At 47.4% G+C, this 24,677-nt stretch overlaps 1 protein-coding gene across 4 annotated transcripts in view; it reads right to left on the bottom strand.

Moving 5' to 3' along the window:
- The window catches only part of LOC136520732 (uncharacterized), a 40,889-nt gene extending 18,075 nt beyond the window's left edge, over nucleotides 1–22,814 (bottom strand). For 3 of the 4 annotated variants that reach the window (XM_066514404.1, XM_066514390.1, XM_066514383.1), the window contains exons 1-9: nucleotides 22,508–22,814; nucleotides 21,396–21,483; nucleotides 20,903–21,011; nucleotides 20,713–20,811; nucleotides 11,368–11,410; nucleotides 5,441–5,512; nucleotides 5,248–5,343; nucleotides 4,901–5,134; nucleotides 4,652–4,835 (exon numbers count right to left, since the gene is read on the bottom strand). In XM_066514404.1, coding sequence (XP_066370501.1) covers nucleotides 4,652–4,835; nucleotides 4,901–5,134; nucleotides 5,248–5,343; nucleotides 5,441–5,512; nucleotides 11,368–11,410; nucleotides 20,713–20,811; nucleotides 20,903–21,011; nucleotides 21,396–21,483; nucleotides 22,508–22,594 — 1,012 coding nt within the window. In that variant the 5' untranslated portion in view covers nucleotides 22,595–22,814. The remainder of the gene's footprint in view (nucleotides 1–4,651; nucleotides 4,836–4,900; nucleotides 5,135–5,247; nucleotides 5,344–5,440; nucleotides 5,513–11,367; nucleotides 11,411–20,712; nucleotides 20,812–20,902; nucleotides 21,012–21,395; nucleotides 21,484–22,507) is intronic. The other variant, XM_066514399.1, reaches the window with a different exon arrangement.
- Nucleotides 22,815–24,677: the final 1,863 nt, after the last annotated feature.

Below are 24,677 nucleotides of genomic sequence, written 5' to 3' on the forward strand. Positions count from 1 at the left end.
AGTTCCGCAACTTCGTCCAAGGCGACCTCTCCGTCACCGATTTCTGCCGCAAGCTGAAGAAGATGGCCGATGATCTCACGGCCCTCGGCGAGGTCATCACCGACCGCACCCTCGTCCTCAACGTCATCCGCGGCCTCAACGAGCGCTTCGCCCACGTCGGCACCCTGCTACGCCGCGCCAAGCCCTTCCCCACGTTCCTGGAGGCCCGTGAGGATCTCATCCTCGAGGAACTCACCATGGCAAACCGCAAGGAGACTCCAGCAGCTGCCCTTGCTGCCACTACGACTCCTACAGCAGCTCCTCTTTCGTCCAGCACCGGTTCTGGAGGCGGTGGCGGGGGCTCCAAGCCTTCCAACAACCGCCGCAACAAGCGCGGCGGCGGCGGCAAAGGTCAGGGCAGCAGCGGCTCTTCAGGACAGGGTTCCAAGGCTCCTACTGGCAACAACCAGCAGCAGCAGCAGGCCGGAGGGGGGCGCCCATGGCCGAGCTTCTACAACCCCTGGTCCGGCTCCATCCAGATGTGGCCAGGGGGCCCTCGACCACCTCTGGCGCCCATCCCGGTGCCTCCTCACCTCCAGGCGCAGCAGCAGGCGCAACACCAGCAGCAGCAACAGGCCCTGCTCGCCCAGCAGCAGCAGCAGCAGCAGCAGCAGCAGGCGCTTGTTGCTGCCCACCAGCAGGCTGCCGGTCAGTGGGTCGCTCCGGGGTATTACAACCCTATGACCGGTCTCCCCTCCTGGGACCCAACGGACCTAGCGGCGTCATTCAGCACGACGTCGCTGACCCCTCCTTCGAACAATGAGTGGTACTTCGACTCAGGTGCTTCTTCACACATGACAGCTCAGTCTTCTTCTCTTTCACATACTCAACCTTCGCGGTACCCTAACCCTTCATCTATTATTGTCGGTAATGGCTCCCTTATTCCTGTCATTGCAACTGGCTCCACAGAGTTATCACCTTCTCTACGTCTTAATAATGTTCTTGTGTCGCCACAAATTATTAAGAATCTTATCTCTGTTCGCCAATTCACTATTGACAATAATTGTTCTGTTGAGTTTGACCCCGCTGGTTGTTCTGTGAAGGTTCTTCCGTCTCGGAAAGAGATCGTCAGGTGTAATAGCTCCGGGCCACTGTACCCACTTCGCCTTCCACTAGCACTCTCCTTTGCTGCTCAGGGCTCCTCTCCACTGTGGCATCGGCGTCTTGGGCATCCCAGTCATGAGGCCTTGTCAAAGCTAGCGTCTAATGTGTCTTTTTCTATTCAGGATTGTTCAGATTTATGTCATGCTTGTCAGCTAGGACGTCATGTTCGTCTACCTTTTCATGTGTCCACCTCTCGTGCGTCTAGCAAGTTTGATCTTATTCACTGTGATTTATGGACCTCTCCAGTTGTCAGCATCTCTGGTTATAAATACTATTTGGTCATACTTGATGATTGCACTCATTATCTGTGGACATTTCCTTTACGACTTAAATCTGACACTTTCAGCACGCTTGCTCACTTCATCGCCCACGCCTCCACTCAGTTTGGCGCCCGCGTCAAAGCCGTCCAGTGTGACAACGGGAAAGAGTTTGACAACTCCAGCACCCGCCACTTCTTCCTCACCCAGGGCATCCACCTTCGCATGTCCTGCCCTTACACCTCGCCTCAGAACGGTAAAGCTGAGCGCATTATTCGCTCTACAAATAATGTTGTTCGCTCCCTACTCTTTCAGGCGTCCATGCCTCCCTCCTACTGGGCGGAGGCTCTCTCCACGGCGACTGTTCTCCTCAACATATTGCCCACCAAGACTCTAGAGTTCTCCACACCTCATCTTGCCTTGTTCGGCAAGCCACCCACATATGATCATCTGCGAGTTTTCGGTTGCAAATGCTACCCCAACATGTCCGCCACTGCTATTCACAAACTTGCTCCTAGGTCTGTCCTGTGTGTCTTCCTCGGCTATTCAGCTCATCATAAAGGGTACCGCTATCATCCAATAGAGTCATCATCTCCCGGCACGTCATCTTCGATGAAACGGCCTTCCCTTTCGCTGAGTGTCATGGTCCCAGTACTCCAGCAGACCTCGAGTTTCTTGCCGATGACAGTACTGATATTGTGCCCGCTCCTATTGGACCGTCGCACAAGTGTTTACCTGCAGGGACTCCCTCCAGCACCTTCGACGCCACCCGCGCCCCTGCCGGTCCCCGTGCGGCCGTGCCTAGGGCGCCCCTGGAGCCTCCCGAGGATGCTGAGGATCCTCGGACGCCCGCACTCTACGTTCCCCCCGCCCTGCGGGTGTCAGGGACGTCCACCGCGCCACGCGCGGCCACCAGGAGTCTCTCTTCCGCGCCACGCGCGGCCCTGGAGCTGCCCGACGCGCTGCGTGCAGGCTCGTCTTCCTCGGGTTCTCCGGTGTCTCTTCAGGCACCCCGTGGGCCACCACCAGGTTTCCCACCCCTTCGGCCACCCCGGCCGCCCAGCGACTTCACGTACGTCTACAGTCATCGACAACGGGAGCTGCCGGCTGCCCCGACTGCGGCCCCAGCCGGCCCGACTGCTGCACCAGCCGCCCCCACTGCTGCTGCCGCTGCCCCGCTGCCCAAAGGGGCAGTTCCTGCTCCTCCGGCAGCCAACCAGCACTCCATGGGCACACGATCGAAGAGCGGCTTCCGGATGCCTTCTATCTACCACGCCGTGCCTCTCTCACCGCTGCCGAAGACCTTCCGTAGTGCTCTTGCCGACCCCAATTGGCGAGCAGCTATGGAAGAAGAACACCGTGCTCTCCTACAGAACTGCACTTGGGACCTTGTGCCTCGTCCGCCTCGGGCCAATGTTGTCACTGGGAAGTGGATCTTCAAGCACAAGTTTCAGTCTGATGGCTCCCTCGAGCGGTATAAGGCGCGTTGGGTTCTTCGTGGTTTTACCCAACGGCCTGGTGTGGATTTTGATGAAACCTTCAGCCCTGTCGTGAAGCCTGCCACTGTTCGCACGGTGCTCTCCTTGGCGCTCTGTCGCCGCTGGCCCATTCACCAGCTGGATGTGAAGAACGCCTTCCTTCATGGCGACTTGACTGAGACAGTGTATTGTCAGCAGCCGTCCGGATTTGAAGATGCAGCTCATCCCGACTTTGTCTGTCTACTGAAGAAGTCGCTCTATGGCTTGAAGCAGGCTCCTCGTGCTTGGTACAGTCGGATGGCTTCTTACTTGCTGTCCATTGGGTTTGTTGAAGCCAAGTCAGACACTTCTCTCTTCATCTATCAGCGCGGATCAGACACAGCCTACCTGTTGCTTTACGTTGATGATATTGTCCTCACAGCTTCGTCTTCAGATTCTCTTCGGCGGATCATCTCAGCTCTTCAGCGGGAGTTCGCCATGAAAGATCTTGGTGAACTACATCACTTCCTCGGGATGCATGTTCAACGATGCGGCGATGGACTTCTGCTCTCACAGCGACAGTACATGCTGGATATCTTAGATCGCGCCGGGATGGCTGAGTGCAAGCCGTGCTCTACTCCAGTTGACACCAACTCCAAGGTTGCTGCAGGTGAGGGGGGCCCAGTGTCTGATGCTACAGACTTTCGCAGTCTTGCAGGAGCTCTTCAGTACTTGACATTCACTCGCCCAGATATTGCATATGCTGTTCAGCAGGTTTGCCTTCACATGCATGACCCTCGAGAGCCTCACCTTGCTGCCCTGAAGCGGATTCTTCGCTATGTTCGGGGCACACTCCACCTCGGTCTTCTGCTGCGACCGTCTACTCCGACTGATCTTGTTGTCTACACCGACGCTGACTGGGCTGGTTGTCCGGACACTCGTAGGTCCACCTCGGGCTATGCAGTGTTCCTCGGCGACAATCTTGTTTCCTGGTCATCCAAGCGCCAGAATACAGTGTCAAGATCAAGTGTTGAAGCCGAGTATCGCGCAGTGGCTAACGGAGTTGTAGAGGCGACTTGGCTGCGACAGCTTCTCTTGGAGCTACGTGCCCCTCTTCGGCGCGCCACACTGGTGTACTGCGACAACATCAGTGCCGTCTACATGTCCTCCAATCCGGTGCAACATCAGCGCACCAAGCACATTGAGATCGATCTTCACTTCGTCCGGGAGCGAGTTGCTATTGGTGATCTTCGTGTTCTGCATGTTCCTACTGCTTCGCAATATGCAGACATCTTCACCAAGGGGCTGCCTACTTCAGTGTTCACGGAGTTCAGGTCCAGTCTAAACGTGCAGAGTGGCTGACGTTTCGACTGAGGGGGTGTGTTAGAATAGGCGCCTAAGGGGCCTGCTATGGGCTGCTATGGGCCGGCACCAAGCCTGTTCGGCTGGTAGCCTAGGGGCTGTTAGAGTATTAGGAATAGTACCACATTGCCTAATCATGTGAGATGTTAGTCCCATGTACTCTATATAATCAGCCCATGAGGCCCAATGCAATATATTAATATTCCTCCAATTATATTCTCTTATAGATACCATCTGTGATAAATATATATATATATATATAAGAAAACTGCTGAGGTCTAGTATTAGGATTGTGTTTCGTAGTAGTCTGAGGTTGCAGTCAACAGTTTTGTAGTATCAGGTAAAAATCAAGCTGATGCCAGAATTTATGGATGGAAAGGGAACATTTTACAGATCTTCAATAAATAATGACTGTTTGGAATAATTATATACCATTAGGAAACACAGAGCCTGCCAAGGAGCACAACTGCACTATAAGCTGTCTGCAAGAGACAGCAATTGGAGAATCACCCCACAATGTATCATATGAGTACTTTTGGCGCAAGGTGGTGTAGAAGTTCAAAACCCAGGTAGGGTGTCCACTTGATATTAGAATCTCTCTCCACATAGACCCTGGCTACAATAGAAAATGCAAACATTATAAGCTGAAATGGAGCAAACATGCAAGTAATTAGGATATACCTTCACCAATGAACGTTCAAACTTCTTCAGATTTATCGTATCAATCCTCAAGCCAGAATTTATCTTAGCATCTGAACTCTCATGCTCCACAGTATGCTTGAAATTCCAGCTTAGTATCTGAAACATCAGGCGCAATGCTGCTGAACATGCTCTCTCGTCAGGTATTGTTACAGTTGAATTCAAGATTTTGTCAGCAGTATTGAACACAGCAGCTTGTGCCCAGCAGTAAAAATCCTTGCGAAAGACAATAGCGTGTCATAATGATAACCGAGGGTTCAAGACTTCAAGTGACATGACACAGCTAAGGATGCCTGCCAAAACTTCTACATATTAGGGAAGATCAATACCTTCAAAAACTGCACTTCGAGTGAGTATTCACATTGTTCGTGAAATTCCTTAGGCAGGCTCATAGCAGAAGCAGTTGAAGGGGAAAATTCTGAAACCTAGGTCAGACATAAAATGTAGTATGAGATCAGTTGGAAAAGGATAGAAAAAAAAAATGGAAGAACCAATCACATCAGCCTCAAGAAATTGGCATACCAAGGTTTCCAAGAAATTGATTGCAGCAAACTGTCGATTAGGCCCATGAATACCCCGGATGGATTGCTCAACCTGAAAACATTATCAGACATACAGATACAATGTTATACAGGAATTTAGTGTGCGACTTGATTGATAAAAATTCAAATAGGAAGGACAATTTGAAAAAAAAAATTGAAACAGTGATGAAGTTGGAGGTTCTTGCTAGAAGGCTTATTGGGCTAACCCTAGAAGGGTAGCAATGTATATTAGTCATACATGGGCCTCATGGGCCTAATACACTCATACTCTCATACTCCAACACCCCCCCGCAGTCTGAACTACCGTCGCAGCGGAGTTACAGACTGGACATGAAAAGAAGCACACACACGAGCCCCCCCACAGACGCAACTAGCCACCAATGATGTTGAGGCTGGAGCGAAACTCGGTGAAGGTCGATGACGGGAGGCCCTTGATGAAGATGTCGGCAAACTGGGAGGTGGTCGGGACGTGTAGGACCCGAACATCGCCGATGGCAACCCGATCACGGACAAAGTGTAGGTCGATCTCCACATGCTTGGTCCGTTGGTGCTGCACGGGGTTGGTGGAGAGGTACACCGCACTGACGTTGTCGCAGTAGACCAGCGTGCTCCGGGAGAGAGGGCTGTGGAGCTCGGCAAGGAGCTGTCGGAGCCAGGAGGCCTCAGCCACGCCGTTAGCGACAGCTCGGTACTCCGCCTCGGCACTGGATCGGGAGACCACCGGCTGGCGCTTGGACGACCAGGACACTAGGTTGCCGCCCAGAAAGACAGCGTAGCCGGAGGTAGAGCGCCGAGTGTCCGGACACCCGGCCCAGTCGGCGTCAGTGTAGACGACGAGCTCGGTGGAGGAAGACCGCTGAAGGAGTAAGCCGTAGTCGACAGTGCCGCGGAGGTAACGGAGGAGGCGCTTGAGCGCAGTGAGGTGAGGCTCTCGGGGATCATGCATGTGAAGGCATATCTGCTGCACTGCATAGGTGATGTCTGGCCTGGTGAAGGTGAGGTACTGAAGGGCACCTGCAAGACTCCGGTAAGCAGTGGGGTCTGCCACGGTGGTGCCCACGGCCTCTGACAGCTTGCCCTGTGTGTCAACTGGAGTAGAGCAGGGCTTGCAGTTAGTCATCCCAACACGCTCCAGGATATCAAGAGTGTACTGCCGCTGGTGAAGGAGAAGGCCGGTGGGGCGAGGCTCAACAGTGACCCCGAGGAAGTGGTGGAGCACACCAAGATCCTTCATAGCAAACTCCTGCTGAAGAGAGGCGATGACACGGCTGAGTAAGGACGGGCTGGAGGCTGTGAGGACAATATCATCAACGTAGAGCAGCAGATAGGCAGTCTCAGCTCCATGGTGATAGATAAACAGGGACGTATCCGACTTGGCCTCCACAAACCCCAGTGTCAGCAGGAAAGCAGCAAACCGAGAGTACCATGCCCGGGGGGCCTGCTTGAGGCCGTAGAGAGACTTGTTGAGCCGGCAGACCATGTCCGGACGAGAAGAGTCAACAAACCCCGCTGGCTGGCTGCAGTAGACTGTCTCGGTGAGAGTCCCGTGGAGAAAAGCATTCTTGACGTCCAGCTGATGCACAGGCCAAGAGCGACTGAGAGCCAGGGAGAGCACTGTGCGTACGGTGGCCGGCTTCACCACGGGGCTGAAAGTCTCATCATAATCGACTCCAGGGCGCTGAGTGAAACCCCGAAGAACCCAGCGAGCCTTGTACCTCTCAAGGGTACCATCAGCCCGCCGCTTGTGTGTCCAGATCCACTTGCCGGTGACGACGTTGGATCCGGGTGGACGGGGCACCAGATCCCATGTCTGGTTGACGAGAAGAGCCGCATACTCCTCTTCCATCGCGCGGCGCCAATGAGGGTCCGACAAGGCGTCGCGAACGGAAGAGGGTACAGGAGAGATCTGCGGGTCGTCGGGCATCGTCGCGAGAGCCCGGGGCCGCAGGGTACCAGCCGCGTGACGCGTCACCATAGGGTGAACATGCCGCGGGTGTCGGTGAAGGAGTTGCGGGTGGTACACCGGCGACGCGACACGGGCAGCCTGAGGCGGCGGCGGCGGTGTAGGGGTCGCCGGCGGAGAAGGAGCCACCGGTGGTGTAGGCGTCACCAGTGGAGAGGTGGACCCCGGTGGTGCCGGAGGCAGCGTTGCCGCCGGCACACGGCGCTGGTAGACGTGCACCGGCTGGGCGAAACGCGCAGGAGGTGCGACAGGCGGCGTCCCTGGACCCGCTGCGGACGGAGGGGCAGGGGCAGCTCCGGAGGGCGACGCCTCCGGACCCGGGCAGGGCGCAGGGCCAGGGGCGTCACTGGTGGGCGGCGAGCAGGGGCACGGGCCCGGCGAGGGGCACGGGGAAGCAGTACCTGCAGGAGACAGCGGTAAAAGCGGCTGGACCACCGTGTCAGTGGGAAACAGAGAGAAGGGGTCAGGATCGGGGGTGGGAGATGGTGTGGTGGTGGTGGAGAAGGGGAAGACAGACTCATCAAACACCACGTGGCGAGAGATGAGTTCCCGGCGGGAGGTGAGGTCAAAGCACCGGTACCCCTTGTGATCCGGGGAGTACCCAAGGAAGACACACAGAGCGGAACGGGGAGCCAGCTTGTGGGGAGCGGTGGCAGTGGTGTTAGGGTAACACGCACACCCGAAGACACGAAGGTGGTCATACCGAGGAGGGGTACCGAAGAGAGCGTGGTGTGGTGTGGGAGCCAGGCAGGCAGCGGAAGGAAGGCGGTTAAGGAGATAGGTGGAGGTGTGCAGACTCTCGGCCCAGAAGCGAGCAGGAAGCGACGCCTGGAGCAGAAGGGTGCGCATGGTGTCGTTCGTGGTGCGAATCATGCGCTCGGCCTTGCCGTTCTGGGAGGAGGTATACGGGCAAGACATGCGCAACTGGACACCGTGAGAGAGGAAGAAGGCACGGGAGGTGCCATTATCGAACTCACGGCCATTGTCACACTGGACGGCCTTGATGGTAAGGCCGAACTGAGTAGACACCCAGGCGAAAAAGTGGAGAAGAGTGGTGAAGGTATCCGACTTTGCACGCAAGGGGAAAGTCCACGAATAATGCGAGAAATCATCAACCACCACAAGATAGTATTTATACCCAGAAATGCTGATGACAGGAGATGTCCATAGGTCGCAGTGTACAAGATCAAACACATGCGTAGCATGTGAAGAAGAAGAACAAAAAGGGAGACGAACATGACGGCCCAGCTGGCACGCATGACACAAGTGCTCATCGTGAGCCCGAGTACAACCAATGTCGGAACTACGACTAAGCTGCGTCAGAGCATCACGTCCAGGATGGCCGAGGCGACGGTGCCAAGTGGTGGAAGAAGGAGTGGCGGCGAAGGCAGCTGACAAAGTAGACGGTGACGAAGAGGAAGCAGACGTCGAAAGCCGAAGGGTGTAAAGGGGTCCCGTGCTGTCACATCGGAGAAGAGGACGCCGGGAAGCCAAATCCTTTACAGTAAGACCAGTAGAGTCAAATTCAACAGAACAGGAATTGTCAGCTGTAAAACGACGAATAGAAAGAAGGTTGTGAACCATAGAGGGTGCAACAAGAATGTCAGGAAGAAGAAAGGAACCATGAGTGCCGGCGGCACCCACGGACGTGACTGGAATACACGAACCGTTCGCGACCATGATGGACGAAGGATGAGAGGGAGAAGGAGGGTGAATAGAGGAGAGTATACCAGGGTCTGGAGTAGTGTGGTAAGTGGCACCCGAGTCGGCAATCCAGTCGGTACCGGCAGGCGGTGTCAGGGCCATGGTGCTGAAGGATCTGGCCAAGGCCGCCGGGTTCCAACCGACAGGCCCGGGCAAGGTGTCGGGAGGTGGCACCCACGAAGATGCGCCGGGAGGTGTAGCCCACGCAGACGGGGAGTAAATCCCCGGAGGAGCTCCAGTGAGCAAGGCCACTGGTGGGCGAGGCTCTCCACCTGGAGCCGGGAAGGGCCACATGGAGATGCGCCCCAACCACGGGTTGTGGAAAGAGGGCCAGGCTGCACCCCGTGGAGTCGCGGGCGACTGGTGGCTCCCTGGAGGAGCCGGTGTGTGGTGGCCCCCGCGGCCCCCACGCCCCCCTCCGCGGCGACGGCGGCCGCCACGGCCCCCCCCACCCCCGCCCGGCCCGGGGGGAGGAGAACCAAGAAGCGACGACGGCGGTGGAGGGAACGAACGCGCCGGAGGAGTAGCGGCCAGGGCAGTCGAGGAAGACGAGGACCCTGGCGCGGAGGTGGACCCTGGCTGGACGCCCTGAGTGAGCTCCTCCATGACAAGGTCGTCACGGACCTGCAGGAAGGAGGGAAAGGGCCTCTGCCGGGTGATCCACGTCCGGAGGTGGGCGTAGCGGTCACTGAGCCCGCGGAGGACATTGAGGACCAGAATGCGGTCCTCCACGGGCCAGCCAAGGTCGCCGAGGGAGTCCGCCATGCTCTTCATGCGCCGGCAGAAATCGCCAACGGAGAGGTCACCCTGAACAAAGGTGCGGAAGCTCGCATCGAGACGCAGGGCCCGGGCTTCGGCATTGCCCAGAAACTGGCCCTCGAGCGCAAGCCAGGCCCGGCGAGCGTCAGTAGAGTTGCGGACGAGGTCGTGGAGGTCCAGGGAGATCGTCCCGATGATCCAGGAGAGGACGACGCTGTCAAGGCGCAGCCACGATGGGGTCTGGACCGCGACCGAGGCGTCGACTAGGACGTGGTCGTCGAGGGCGTAGCGGCGGAGGGTGAGGAGAACCAGGTCCCTCCAGCGGGCGTAAGAGGGCGACTCAGGCTCGAGGACGACCGGGACGAGGAGTCGGATGTTCTGGACACCCCCGGCCTGGTAGTGGAGCTGAGCCACGTGTGGGTCGGCCGGGTCGTGCCAGATGACCGTGGTGCGAGACGCGCGGTGACCCGTCGAGCCTGAGGAGGTGGCCGCGGTGTCGTAGGATGTAGGGAGGACGAGGAGCTGCTCCGCCTCAGCGATCTGGCGGGCCAGGGCATCAGCCGCGTCGCGCTCGCGCTCCAAAGCGAGGGCGGCCGCCCGCACCCGGGCCTGGCTGTCCTCAGCAGCAGCCCGTGCAGCCACGAGAGCGGTGGCGAGAGCGGAGTTGGCCCCTGCCGTCTGGAGAGGGGCAGTGGGCGGCAGAGGAGGGGGAGCGGGGAAGAAGAAAGGCTCCAGGGTCTCCCCCGCGCCCCCAGCGGCAGCGGCGTGGATGCCTGCGCCCGCGCCCGCCCCTGCAGCAGCGGCGGCGGAGGCAGTGGGCAGGCTGCCCGTGTCCGCGCCCGCGGGCGGCGGCTGGGCCACCCACGCCCGCGCCCGCGCCCGCGCCCACGCCGGCACCGGCGCCCACGCCCGCAGCGACAGCGGCGGCGGCCAGGCCATCCGCGTCCGCGGCAAGGGGGTCGGCGCCCGCGCGCTGGGCCCACGACGGGTAGGGAAGGGAGGGGAAAACGTGGAAGTAGGTTGGGGAGGGAGGGGGAGGGGGAGGGCGGCCAGCCATGGCGGCGGCAAGAGGCCGGCCGGCCGGCGGCGCCTGGCGGCTGGTTGGGGAAGGGGAGGGAGGAAAGCTAGTCTGATACCATGCTAGAAGGCTTATTGGGCTAACCCTAGAAGGGTAGCAATGTATATTAGTCATACATGGGCCTCATGGGCCTAATACACTCATACTCTCATACTCCAACAGTTCTATGTTTGCTAAAACGTTCAAGGGTCCCAAGAAATCATTTAAGAATAAAACATCTTATCCATCAAGTTGATCCACTTATAGTTCTAGCAGCTTGGATTTCTTCATGCTACATTTTTTATTGTTGTTTTATTAAGTGTTACCAATGAAGAAACAAGGGATGAAGTATACCAATGTTGCATAAAGATCCACAACCACAAAAATCTTAGGCTAATCCTGATTTGTAAGGGTAAGTACATACCTCAAAGAAGATAGCTGCTTTCTCTTGGTCCGAAAATTCAACCCTGCAGACATATTCCGTGTCAAAATAAATATATTTGAATATAAAAAATCTTTAACAACCAAAGTATTAGAGCAATCAATCGCCTTCAAGTGCACTGGCTAAAACACAGATAGTTTATTCCATGATCTGGATTCAGGGAAAGATGTCTCCTATTGTGTACATCATCTTGGACAATCATGTGCAAACAACCCAGCCAAACGCCATACCGAAACCCAACCTTTGTCCAGTCTGAGATAAGCAGGAATAAACGAATAAATAAATTACTAAAACAACAAATCAGCCCATTACTATGTGAACTCATCTTAAGGAAAGATTGTGTGCAGGCTAAACTATTTGTTTGTTACGTGTTAGCTATCTAGATTCATGGCACAGCCTCCATATTAACAGTAGTAATAGAATTAGCTGTTGCCAGTACATTGTAGTAGCATGCACTGTAGCAGCAGCCATTTTGGCTATAAAAGGAGGGGTACCTCCATATGTAAGAGTTGGGTTTTGTTTTAGTTCAGTTCCTTTGGAAACTACTGCTTGTGTTGTCTTTTGTGTCGGTTAGACCAACAGACCAACCTCTACTCAGCCCCATCTTAATATTTCACTATATACTTGCAATTTCAGATTGCTTGCACCTTGTTCTTGCTGGTTTTCTTCCATTTTTTTGCAGGAACAGACCCTAGTGGTCAGGTCAGCTTGGTTTTGACTAGGTTGATAACATCTCAAGGGTTGGTTCAGCGGTTGCTAGGCTATTGTAACCTCTTGGTCAGTAGCCTAGAACGTGTGTCACCCTCACAATTGGAAGGCATCTCATCTCACCGAAAGGTTGGGCCTCTAAAATTCCACATCAACTGGTATCGGAGCAATGGTTAATCGATGAGACTGAGTTTTTAGTAGTTGTAGTGTTCTTTTACCTATAATCCCAAAAAAATAGAGAGTTTGCCACACCCTATCCAAACCAGTTTGAGCCTAGTTTGCAATCTCTTTTCAGTTTATGCTTTGTTGAATCTCTGGGTTGCATTGTCATATGTTAAATTGCTGGTCATAGTTCTTGCTTAAAGCTTCTAGTTGAGATCTATCTTGAAAAAGAAAGAAGAGAGAGTAAATTTGTCTTTGGCAACCTTAGTGTGAAAGCTAAAAAGGAATAGCAGCTGAGAGATAGCTGTCCAGCTGCAAGTGCTAGGATGCAGTAAATACAGCACTAGAGTTAAAAAAAGGAAAGAAAGAAAGAGAGGAGTCATATTCTGTCCGGATTGTTCTAGTGCTAGACCATTTGAATAACAGCAAGTGTGCACTTGTTTTGCTGTTCTACTTTTGGTTTCCTTGCCAAAACTAAGTTAGTTATAGCCTGTGATTGAGTTGCACTTCTGAAAAGAGAAAAAAAACAGAAGTGGTAGCCTTGTTGCAGGCTTGCAGCTCTTTCCCATCCCTTGTTTTCTAAGCTTGTTAACCAGCTTTTAGTCTTCTATAGGGCCAGCAATGTTGACTAGGACTTTGAGCAGATTTTCAATTTAGCACCTACTGAATTGATTTTGTCTAATCCTTGCTACATAAATAAACCTGCCCTAGCTACACTCTCTACTGGCCATTCAGGTAACATAAGCTTGCATTGGCTGAACTCAACCCTAAAGATCGTTGGAGGCTGACCCAGCTGCCAGTTGCACCACCTGCTGATTTTGGTAAGAACCTGTAAGTACTTGGTAAGAGTTTGAGTGTGAGTGCCTTTGAATTTCTACTTTCCATATCCTAGTCGTTGGTAGGCACATATAATCTTGTTGTATTGTTTGTTGTTTGCCGCTAACAATGGCAGGTGAACAAGGTGAGGAAGCCGAACCCCTCACACCAAAGACACAAGCAACCAGGGATTACTTGGCACGCTTGCTAAATGAACATACTGAAAACATCACAAAAGTGGTGAACGAGACCAGAGAAGCTTTGAACAGCACCAACACAATCATCACAGCCCTCCACTCTCGCATAGTGCAACTTGAACAAGCACAATTATCTTCTGCCACAACATCTCGTGCTACTGTTGCTATTGATGACTACGCTGCAGATACTGAACTAGATGATATGGTTAATACAAATAGCGACCATGCGCATCGACGCCACCACCGCAGCCGAGAGGTACGAGACCGTGATGATCCTCTACTGAAAATAAAATTTTCAATACCTCCTTTTGCCGGTAAATATGATCCTGATGCATATCTCACTTGGGAAATGGCCATAGAACAGAAATTTGAGTGTTATGATATCCCTGATAATAAAAGAATTAGAGCTGCCACTAGTGAGTTTACTGATTTTGCATCTATTTGGTGACAAGAATACTACCGTACAAATAGGGATGTTCCTACTACCTGGGAGCTATGAGAGCCCGTTTTGTACCTTCATATTATTCTCGTGATTTATTAAATAAATTGCAATGCTTGAAACAAGGTAAAAACACTGTAGAAGAATATTATCAGGAATTGCAAATTGGTATGCTACGTTGTGGGTTAGAAGAAACACCGGAAGCTAAGATGGCTAGATTTTTTGGGGGGCTTAACAGGGAAATTCAGACCATACTTGATTATAAAGAATATAATTCTATCACTTGTTTATTTCACCTTGCTTGTAAAAGCTAAAAGAAAAGTGCAGGACCGGCAAAGGACAAGGGGCCCTTCTGGGGTTATTTCTACAGGTTGGCCAAATCAAAGGCAAGCAAAGACGTCCGCAACTTCCTCCAACCGCACACCTGCACCAAGCTTCTCCAACAATCAGTGGTAAGCCTTACCCTCGCCTGTGCAATGTGAGGAGACCGCGACTCAAACCCGAGACCAAGGTCACAGGATGAAAGTTGTACTAATTATCAGGGAATTAAGTTATTGAGCCACACTATGAAGTTATGGGAGAGTCATCGAGCAGCGCCTGCAAGGAACGACGCAGATATCAACAAAACAATTTGGTTTCATGCCCGGAAGGTCAACCATAGAAGCAATCTTCTTAATACGACAAGTTATGGAGCGGTTTAGAGAGCAGAAGAAGGACCTCTACATGGTCTTCATTGACTTAGAGAAGGCTTATGACAAGATACCAAGAAATGTTATGTGGTGGACTTTAGACAAACATAAAGTCCCATCAAAGTACGTGACCATCATCAAGGACATGTACAATAATGTTGTGACTAGTGTTCGAACAAACGATGGTAATACAGATTACTTCCCAATTAAAATTGGACTTCATCAAGGGTCAGCTTTAAGCCCGTATCTCTTTGCCTTGGTAATGGATAAGGTTACCAGGAACATACAAGGGGATATCCATATCCCCTCGGTGTATGTTGGTCGCTGATGATGTAGTGTTAGTGGACGAAAGCCAGACGGAAGTAAATAGAAAACTAGAGTTATGACGGCAGACCCTTGAGTCTAAAGGTTTTAGATTGAGCAGAACTAAAACCGAATACATGAGATGCGACTTTGGCGGAGCTGCACAAAAGGAGGAAGATGTGAGTTTGGAAGATCAAGTAGTGCCTAAGAATGATACCTTTCGGTATCTGATATCAATGCTACAGATGGATGGAGATATTGATGCGGACGTTAGCCATAGAATCAAAGCAGGGTGGATCAAATGGCGACAAGCTTCTGGCATTCTCTGTGACAAGAGGGTACCATAAAAGTTAAAAGGCAAGTTCTATAGAACAACGATTAGACCGGTTATGTTGTATGGAGCAGAATGTTGGCCTATAAAGATTCGACATGTTCCACAACTGAGTGTTGCAGAAATGCATATGTTGCGATGGATTTGCTGTCACACAAGAATGGTCCGAGCTCGGAACTATGGTATATGTGATCGCCTAGGGGTATGGATGAAAACGGTACGGATATTTATTCGACCGTCCGTTCGACCGAACAAATATGAACACTTATCTGGATAGTTACTCGGATATCCGTAATTTTTTTCGGATACGGATACTAAAACGGATATCTTAGGCGGATATCAAATACGGATGTAATATCATCGATATCCGGCGGATATCGGATAATCCGGTTAAGTATCGGATATATCCGGATATTTAAAAACGGATATTATCCGGATATTATTCAAACGACCTTGGATGGAGAAATGATCAAAATAAAAATTGTAGATCTCAAAAAGTTATGAAACTTTATTGTTTACAACTTTTTCGTTTGAAATCATTTAGTGCTTCAAAATTTAAACCGTCCAAACTTTCTCAAATGGAAAACTAGTTTATAGGCGTCAAAATTTAAAAATCACAAATTTAAACCATCCAAACTATCTCAAATGGAAAGTTGACCAAAACAACAATTGTATATCTTGATGAGTTGAACAAACTTGGTATTCAAAACTTTTCAATTTGAAGTCATTTAGAGTTCATAATACTAGAGTCAAAGTATTGTTTTTTCATTTGACCAAATTTGACTTGGTCAAACTTGCTCAAATGAGACACTAAATGACCTCAGATGAAAAAACTCTGAATACCAAGTTTGATCATCTCAGCAAGATCTACAATTGTTACATAGCTTATTTTCCCATTTGAGAAAGTTTTATCAAACACTAGTCACAAATTCTTGAATCTCATATAGACTTTCTGAAACTATGTCACACACTTGTGAAATTTGAACTATATTTTGTTCAAACTTTCTCAAATGAAAAAATGGCCTATATAAGGATTGTAGATATTGATGATATGAACAAATTTGGTATTCAAAACTTTTCAATTGGAGACAATTTAGGGTTCCGAAAACTAGTTTGTAAACGTCGAAATTTAAAAATCACAAATTTGAACCGTCCAAACTATCTCAAATGGAAAGTTGACCAAAACAACAATTGTAGATCTTGATGAGTTGAACAAACTTGGTATTCAAAACTTTTCAATTTGAAGTCATTTAGAGTTCATAATACTAGAGTCAAAGTGTTGTTTTTTCATTTGACCAAATTTGACTTGGTCAAACTTGCTCAAATGAGACACTAAATGACCTCAGATGAAAAAACTCTAAATACCAAGTTTGATCGTCTCAGCAAGATATACAATTGTTACATAGCTCATTTTCCCATTTAAGAAAGTTTTATCAAACACTAGTCATAAATTCTTGAATCTCATATAGACTCTCTGAAACTGTCACACACTTGTGAAATTTGAACTACATTTTGTTCAAACTTTCTCAAATGAAAAAATAGCCTATATAAGGATTGTAGATCTTGATGAGCTGAACAAACTTGGTATTCAAAACTTTTCAATTTGAGACAATCTAGGGTTCTGAAAACTAGTCTGTAAACGTTGAAATTTAAAAATCACAAATTTGAACCGTCCAAACTATCTCAAATGAAAAGTTGACCAAAACAACAATTGTAGATCTTGATAAGTTGAACAAACTTGGTATTCAAAACTTTTCAATTTGAAGTCATTTAGAGTTCATAATACTAGAGACAAAGTGTTGTTTTTTCATTTGACCAAATTTGACTTGGTCAAACTTGCTCAAATGAGACACTAAATGACCTCAGATGAAAAAACTCTGAATAACAAGTTTGATCGTCTCAGCAAGATATACAATTGTTACATAGCTCATTTTCCTATTTGAGAAAGTTTTATCAAACACTAATCACAAATTCTTGAATCTCATATAGACTTTCTGAAACTATGTCACACACTTGTAAAATTTGAACTACATTTTGTTCAAACTTTCTCAAATGAAAAAATAGCCTATATAAGGATTGTAGATCTTGATGAGCTAAACAAACTTGGTATTCAAAACTTTTCAATTTGAGACAATCTAGGATTCCGAAAACTAGTCTGTAAGCATTGAAATTTAAAAATCACAAATTTGAACCGTCCAAACTATCTCAAATGGAAAGTTGACCAAAACAATAATTGTAGATCTTGATGAGTTGAACAAACTTGGTATTCAAAACTTTTCAATTTGAAGTCATTTAGAGTTCATAATACTAGAGACAAAGTGTTGTTTTTTCATTTGACCAAATTTGACTTAGTCAAACTTGCTCAAATGAGACACTAAATGACCTCAGATGAAAAAACTCTGAATACCAAGTTTGATCATCTCAGCAAGATCTACAATTGTTACATAGCTCATTTTCCTATTTGAGAAAGTTTTATCAAACACTAGTCACAAATTATTGAATCTCATACAGACTTTCTAAAACTATGTCACACACTTGTGAAATTTGAACTACATTTTGTTCAAACTTTCTCAAATGAAAAAAATGGCCTATATAAGGATTGTAGATCTCGAATCCATGACCATGACTCCATAAGACCCATGAAGCCATGAGCTTGGCTATTTCTACTCATGCCGCGAAGATTGGTGCTTGTATGATGTTTGATGTATGATGTATCTGTATCTTTATCTTATTTGTTGCTTTACTCTTTAGTCTTTCGGCTTAATCTAGATGGATTATGGACTCATAGAGTGGTGTAATGGTTTGCGCACGTATGATATATATATATGCTGCTTTTACTCAATATCCGAATAGATATTTGTATCCGACCTTCTCCGAATCCGATTCATACCGTATTCGATACTCATTATTCGTATCCGTAACCGAGTCAATCCGTATTCATATATGTATCCGAACGCTATCCGTGTCCGAATCCGAATCCGAACATAAATATGAAAACAAATATAATATGAGTGATATCCGTTCGTATCCGATCCATTTTCATCCCTACCTAGGGGTAGCACCAATTGAAGAAAAGCTTGTCCAACATCGGTTAAGGTGGTTTGACCATATCCAAAGGAGACCTCCAGAGACACCAGTGCATTGTGGAGTCGTAAGCCAAGCTAATAATATAAGAGGTAGAGGAAGACCGAAATTGACATGGGGGAAACAATAAAAAAGGATTTGAAATCTTAGAATATACCTAAAGATCTATGTTTAAATAGGAGTCATTGGAAAGCAGCTATTGAAGTGCCTGAACCGTGACTTGGGGCTCTTGGTGGGTTTCAACTCTACCCCAACTTGCTTGGGACTGAAAGGCTATGTTGTTGTTGTTGCTGCTGTATGATAAAAAATTATATGCCATAGTTCGCACCCTAGAAACCTGGCAACATTATTTGTGGTCGAAGGAATTTGTGATTCGTTCCGATCATGAGTCTCTCAAACATATTAGAAGCCAAAACAAACTAAATCGTAGACATGCAAAATAGGTGGAATTTATTGAATCTTTTCCTTATATTATAAAACACAAAAAATAAAAGAAAAATATCATTGCTGATGCATTGTCTAGACATTATACCATGTTATCTCAACTTCATTATAAAATATTTGGTTTGGAAACTATCAAAGAGCTATATGAGCATGATGTTGATTTTAAAGTAATAATGTTGCATTGCAAGGAAGGAAAGGGCTGGAATAAGTACATTGTGAGTGATCGACTTTTATTTCGTGCTAACAAGCTATGCATTCCAGCTAGCTCTGTCCGTCTTTTGCTGTTACAGGAAGCCCATGGAGGTAGACTAATGGGGCATTTTGGTGTGAAAAAGACAGAAGATGTGCTAAGCGGCCATTTCTATTGGCCAAAGATGAGACGTGATGTCGAGCGCTATGTGGCACGCTGCACCACTTGTCAAAAAGCTAAGTCACATCTTAACCCACATGGTTTATACATGCCTCTACATATTCCTAGTGCTCCTTGGGAGGATATCTCGATGGATTTTGTTCTAGACAGCCTAGGACAAAGAAGGGGAGGGATAGCATTTTTGTTGTCGTGGAAAGGTTCTCTAAAATGGCACACTTCATACCTTGTCATAAAAGTGATGATGCTACACATATTGCTGATTTATTCTTTAGGGAAATAATTCGCTTACATGGAGTCCCTAATACAATAGTCTTTGATCGTGATACAAAAATTTTTAGTCATTTCTAGAGGACACTTTGGGCTAAATTGGGGACAAAGTTACTATTTTCTACTACATGTCATCCCCAAACAGATGGTCAAACTGAAGTTGTTAATCGTACTCTATCAACCATGCTTAGAGCTATTCTAAAGAAGAATTTGAAAATGTGGGAGCAATATTTGCCTCACGTACAATTTGCTTATAATCGTTCAGTACATTCTACAACCAAGATGTGTTCTTTTCAAGTTGTTTATGGTTTTATGCCTCGTGCACCAATTGATTTATTGCCTCTACCGTCTTCAGAGAAGGTAAACTTTGATACTAAAGAACGTGCTGATTTGATCTTGAAAATGCATGAAATTACTAAAGCAAACATAGAAAACATGAATGAAAAGTATAAAATTACAGGTAGTCAAGGTAGAAAGGGAATCACATTTGAACCTGGAGATCTAGTTTGGCTACATTTGCGAAAGGATAGGTTCCCAAACTTAAGAAAATCAAAGTTAATGCCTAGAGCTGATGGTCCTTTTCGTATACTAGAGAGGATAAATGATAATGCTTATAAATTGGATCTGCCTATAGATTTTAGGGCTAGTCTCACCTTTAATGTTTCAGATTTAAAGCCATACATGGGAAATGAAGATGAACTTGAGTCGAGGACGACTCCATTCCAAGAAGGGGGGGATGATGAGGACATCACTTCTACAGATACAACCACACCACCTATAGCTATAGTACCATCCATCCCACCACCTGAAGCTAGGCCAACAATTCACAAATTTTACACAAGAAGAGATCGAAATGTGCTCCTAATCAGGAACATTGGTGTTGAAGATAAAGATATTTGAGCTGATATTTTCCACAGGCAGTCACCACTTGCAGCCAGCTAGAGTATAGTAGGCTAAACTATTTGTTTGTTACTTGTTAGCTGTCCAGATTCATAGAACAGCCTCCATATTAACAGTAGTAATAGAATTAACTGTTGCCAGTACATTGTAGTAGCATGCACTGTAGCAGCAGCCATTTTGGCTATAAAAGCAGGGGTACCTCCATATGTAAGAGTTGGGTTTTGTTTTAGTTCAGTTCCTTTGGAAACTACTGCTTGTGTTGTCTCTTGTGTCAGTTAGACCAACCTCTACTCAAAGCCCTATCTTAATATTTCACTACATACTTGCAATTTCGAATTGCTTGCACCTTGTTCTTGCTGGTTTTCTTCCATTTCTTGCAGGAACAGACCCTAGTGGTCAGGTCAACTTGGTTTTGACTAGGCTGATAACATCTCAAGGGTTGGTTCAGCGGTTGCTAGGCTATTGGAACCTCTTGGTCAGTAGCCTGGAACGTGTGAGTCACCCTCACAATTGGAAGGCATCTCATCTCACCGAATGGTTGGGCCTCTAAAATTCCACGTCACAAGAGATCTATTAGACATTACACTCCTAAAGTAGGTAGAAACATAGAAACTAACCAGCCTCTTTTCAGTAATCTAGCTGCCACGGTGGAAACTTTCGATTGCACATAGCCATCTGGAGAACTTGCATGCTCCATAACATAGTTTAAACAATATCTACAAATGATAGAAAAAGTTATAGTAAGCGCTAAAAACATGATGCTCCCACATTAATTGCAAGCTTTCACCCTCAAAAAGAAAAACTCACATTATTAGGCTTCTTTTGTTGTCATCTGTAAGGATTCCCCACTCCCTTACTGCAGCATCACCAATTGCACCAGCAGCTTGGAATCTCGCATTAGGCATTTGGGATGTCTCTGGGAGAATATAATGTTTTCAGCTCTTTTTAAGTATCTTAACACTAGAGAAGAGCGAGGATTAACTATTTTTTATGAGAAAAAGAACAGAATAGTTATTTTTTCGGCACAAAAGCCCCAAAATAACAAATAATAAATGGGGTAAATTATTATTACTTGCAGTCTGCGGAACAACAATTCAGACAAACAACTAAAAATGTATCTCCCTTCAAAATGGAAACATGTACATAGGTTATATGGAAACAACATAACTAATACATCTTGAGATATGTTCCTGCTAGTAAGTCCTAACCTTACTCAGTTGTGAGCTTAAAAATGGATATATCTGCTCTGTTGAGAAATAGTTCTGGTTCATCATAGGTGCATAGCAAGAGAACAGCATACCAAGAATGAATCTGCATGCTTGATAAGGCATCAGAGACGAACGCAGCGAAGTTATCACCGTCTCCGCTTCAGATGGATTCATGTGCAACTGCAAAATTACCCATTGTCAAAAGGATAGATGCTAAATCAACACAGATGCAATAGATGGCATTCTACAAGAAAACTGGCGTGTTCATTAGCACCATGACAGTTCCATGTATTAAGCTAAACACAGATACCAGGAAGACACTCCTGTAACAAAACTTCACATAATTTGGGCAGCTTGGTTAATGTTAGGGAATAAACTAAGGATCCATAGTCAAAATAAAAGAACAAAATCACACAAGTGGAAAAAGTTGAGAACAGCTTGGGGATAGATTAATAAGGATCAGCAAATGGTATTCCAACAGTGTCTTTCTCTGCACAGCACAGTTCTACTAGGCCCTCCTAAGTCCTAACAGATAGCTCAACTGCTACATGCAGATTCCCAAATCTGAAATGAGGAGCTTCAGGTTATCCAATGGATAAATGTGTCGCAACAAAATATCACTAAAGCCACCCTATAGAACCAGTACTATTCCCTAACGTAGAGATTACATGCTTTAGAAATGCAATGTCAAGACAAAAAACTTTTAATTAACCAGCATTTACGGGATTCATAGCCAACTTTCAAATGTGTTATAAGTCATTGAGGCACTAACATAAAATGTGTTAGAACTCATTGAGGTACTAACATCTCACTCCTAAGCAATCAATTAACGTGCCCAAAACAAACAAATTAAGCAAGCCATTCAAAAATTCAAATGCCCAACAAAACAACCAATCCGTGGCGAAACCTCATCTGGCACGGCATCAAATGGGATCCCGTCACCAAATGCACAGAGAAGCACCGATCAACAGACAACAGAGCACGCCACACACGCTCAATCAAGTCCCCCAGGCAAACCATCAAAGTGCAGTAAAATCTGCATAACCTAGGCAAATCATCAACGGCGTGAGCACAATCAAGGCAAGCACAAGTCCGCTCGCGCGCCCTCCGAATCTAACACCGGGGCACCGAGAGCAAAGTGCTAAAAGCACGGAACACGAGGAATTCAAGCTCTTCAACGAGGGTGTGGGCTGCGGAATGGGACCTGGATGAGGGAGCAGGCCTGCTCGATGGCGAGCATGGTGGCCTGGAGCTGCTGCGGATCGGGGGCGCCGCCGGGGAAGCCCTGCATGGCGGCGGCTGATCGCGCCTGAAGCGTGGTTGGCTCTCCGCGATCGCCTAGGGTTTGGCCGCCGGCAAGCGGCCACCCCGCCGGGCGCGGAGTAGCTGCGGAGGGCAGGGAGGCGGCGGAGGTGGAGAGCAGCAGGAGAGAGGGGTGAATGGTGGCTGGATAGTTTTGCGGTTTTGGGTCTTCTGGGGGCCCTGGGTCCGGGTGCGGAGGTGGAAGTGGAACAGAGACGACGACGCAGCCGGCGTGCTTCGCTGTAATCATCGATCCAAGTGCTAGCGAATTTCCTTTTTTCTTATGCTCCCTCTGTTTCCATTTAATCTGAGATACTTTTCTAAAACATAATAGTGCCTTAACAGTTTGATTTCCTAAACTGTCAAACAGTGTATTTTAGGAAATTAAACTTACATTTAATCATCGATGCTTTAACTGTTGTCGTAAAAATACACTGTTTGATTATGTGATTAAAGTAGTTTAGTGCGAGATGAATCTGCTGCGAGCATATATTATCCATCTATATAACTTTTTATGTATAACATAATAGTGGTTTACGTTTTCCAAGGTGTTTTATATAAAGGTAGGATGTGCGTGGGTATACTCATAGGCCATGTTTGACTTACCTTAAAAACGACACTATTTATCTTATTTTTCAGTCAAAACAGTGTTTTCACAATAATTCAACTAGAACAGTGTTTTTCAGTCCGTTTCAGTTAAAATTCAGCAAGCTGAACGAGGCTATAAAGGTAAGTGCATTATGTATGGATACTGTGGTTGAAAAGGGTTAAAGAAATTCAAAACCAAAAGGAGTATTTGTTTTAGGTCTTATTACTCCTCTATTCTCTTTGTAGGTTTTGTATGGATCTATTAGCAAATCTATCTCTTACAAAACGCACATGTCCCACTCAAGGGGGGTGACAAAGATTTAATAATACGCTAAGATTTTATCTCAAGCAAGAAAGGGGTTCGAAGGGTAAACAATAGAGGGCAACATTAAAAAGAAAAGAAAAACAGAAAATAGGGATGGAAGAGGAGGACATTAAGTGTTAGGGGATGTTTGGTTTCCATGGCCTAAAGCATTTTGGACTAAAATCTGTACTTTAATTGGACTAAACAGCCAAACACTTGGACTAAAAGTGGACTAAAGTCCTTTAGTTCTTTAGTCCACAAAACTGGACTAAAATGGACTAAAAGGTGTTGGGGACACTCATGTCCCCCATTTATTGTCCTCTCTCTCCCAGGGTAAAAGGGTATTTCTTCTACATCATTTAATGACTTTAGTCTATTTTAGTTCAAGGAATCAAACATCACTTTAGTCCACTTTTAGTTCATAGACTAAAGTGAATTAAAACTTTAATTCATGGACTAGAGAACCAAACAGACCCTTAGTGTATTGTCTAGGCCAGGCTACATTGAAATCATTGTAGCGATGACCTGCCCCAGCCACCAGCTATAATCAGTCTGTTCGGTTGGCTGGTTCGTATCGTTACTGATTCGTTTATGTAAGAGAGAAATACTGCTGGGTGGTTCAGATAAACAGTACTCATGTGAGGGGGCTGGCCAGCCCAGCCAGCCCCAGCGATCAGGCTGAATTACCGAGCACATCCCCAAAGTGAATAAAATAGCGCCAGCTTAATATCCCTTCGCTTTGTCTTATCAGCTTTCTACATTTGCACTAAATTATGAATCTTCTATTAAATCAACAAAAAAGTGTATAAAGATGATATTTCTAGCTGTCCAAACAGTTTAAGGCAAACCATCAAATCAATCGTCTGTGATCGGAAGGATTTCCGTTTGATAGATTACCTCCAAACCTGACAAATCGCATTTAACATATTGTCTCCAAAGAAAGAGTCGTCCCAAAAGCAAAGCAAAGGTTACCACAAAAGAAAGCACAGAAAAGTGAAGCCAAAACTTTCATGTTTCAAGGAGAAAACACAGAAAAGGCGAGGACCAGCCAGACACAAAAGCTGGAGAGCTCCAGGATGCGGCTCAAAAGCCGGGAAAGACCAAGCGCAGTGGCAACAGGCAACCTGTCGGCCCATATAGGTCCCATGCTCCCTGCAAAAGCCCACGGCCTAGCCAGCAC

This window comes from Miscanthus floridulus, chromosome 2, assembly GCF_019320115.1.
Source record: "Miscanthus floridulus cultivar M001 chromosome 2, ASM1932011v1, whole genome shotgun sequence".
In the NCBI taxonomy this organism is placed as follows: Eukaryota; Viridiplantae; Streptophyta; class Magnoliopsida; order Poales; family Poaceae; genus Miscanthus; species Miscanthus floridulus.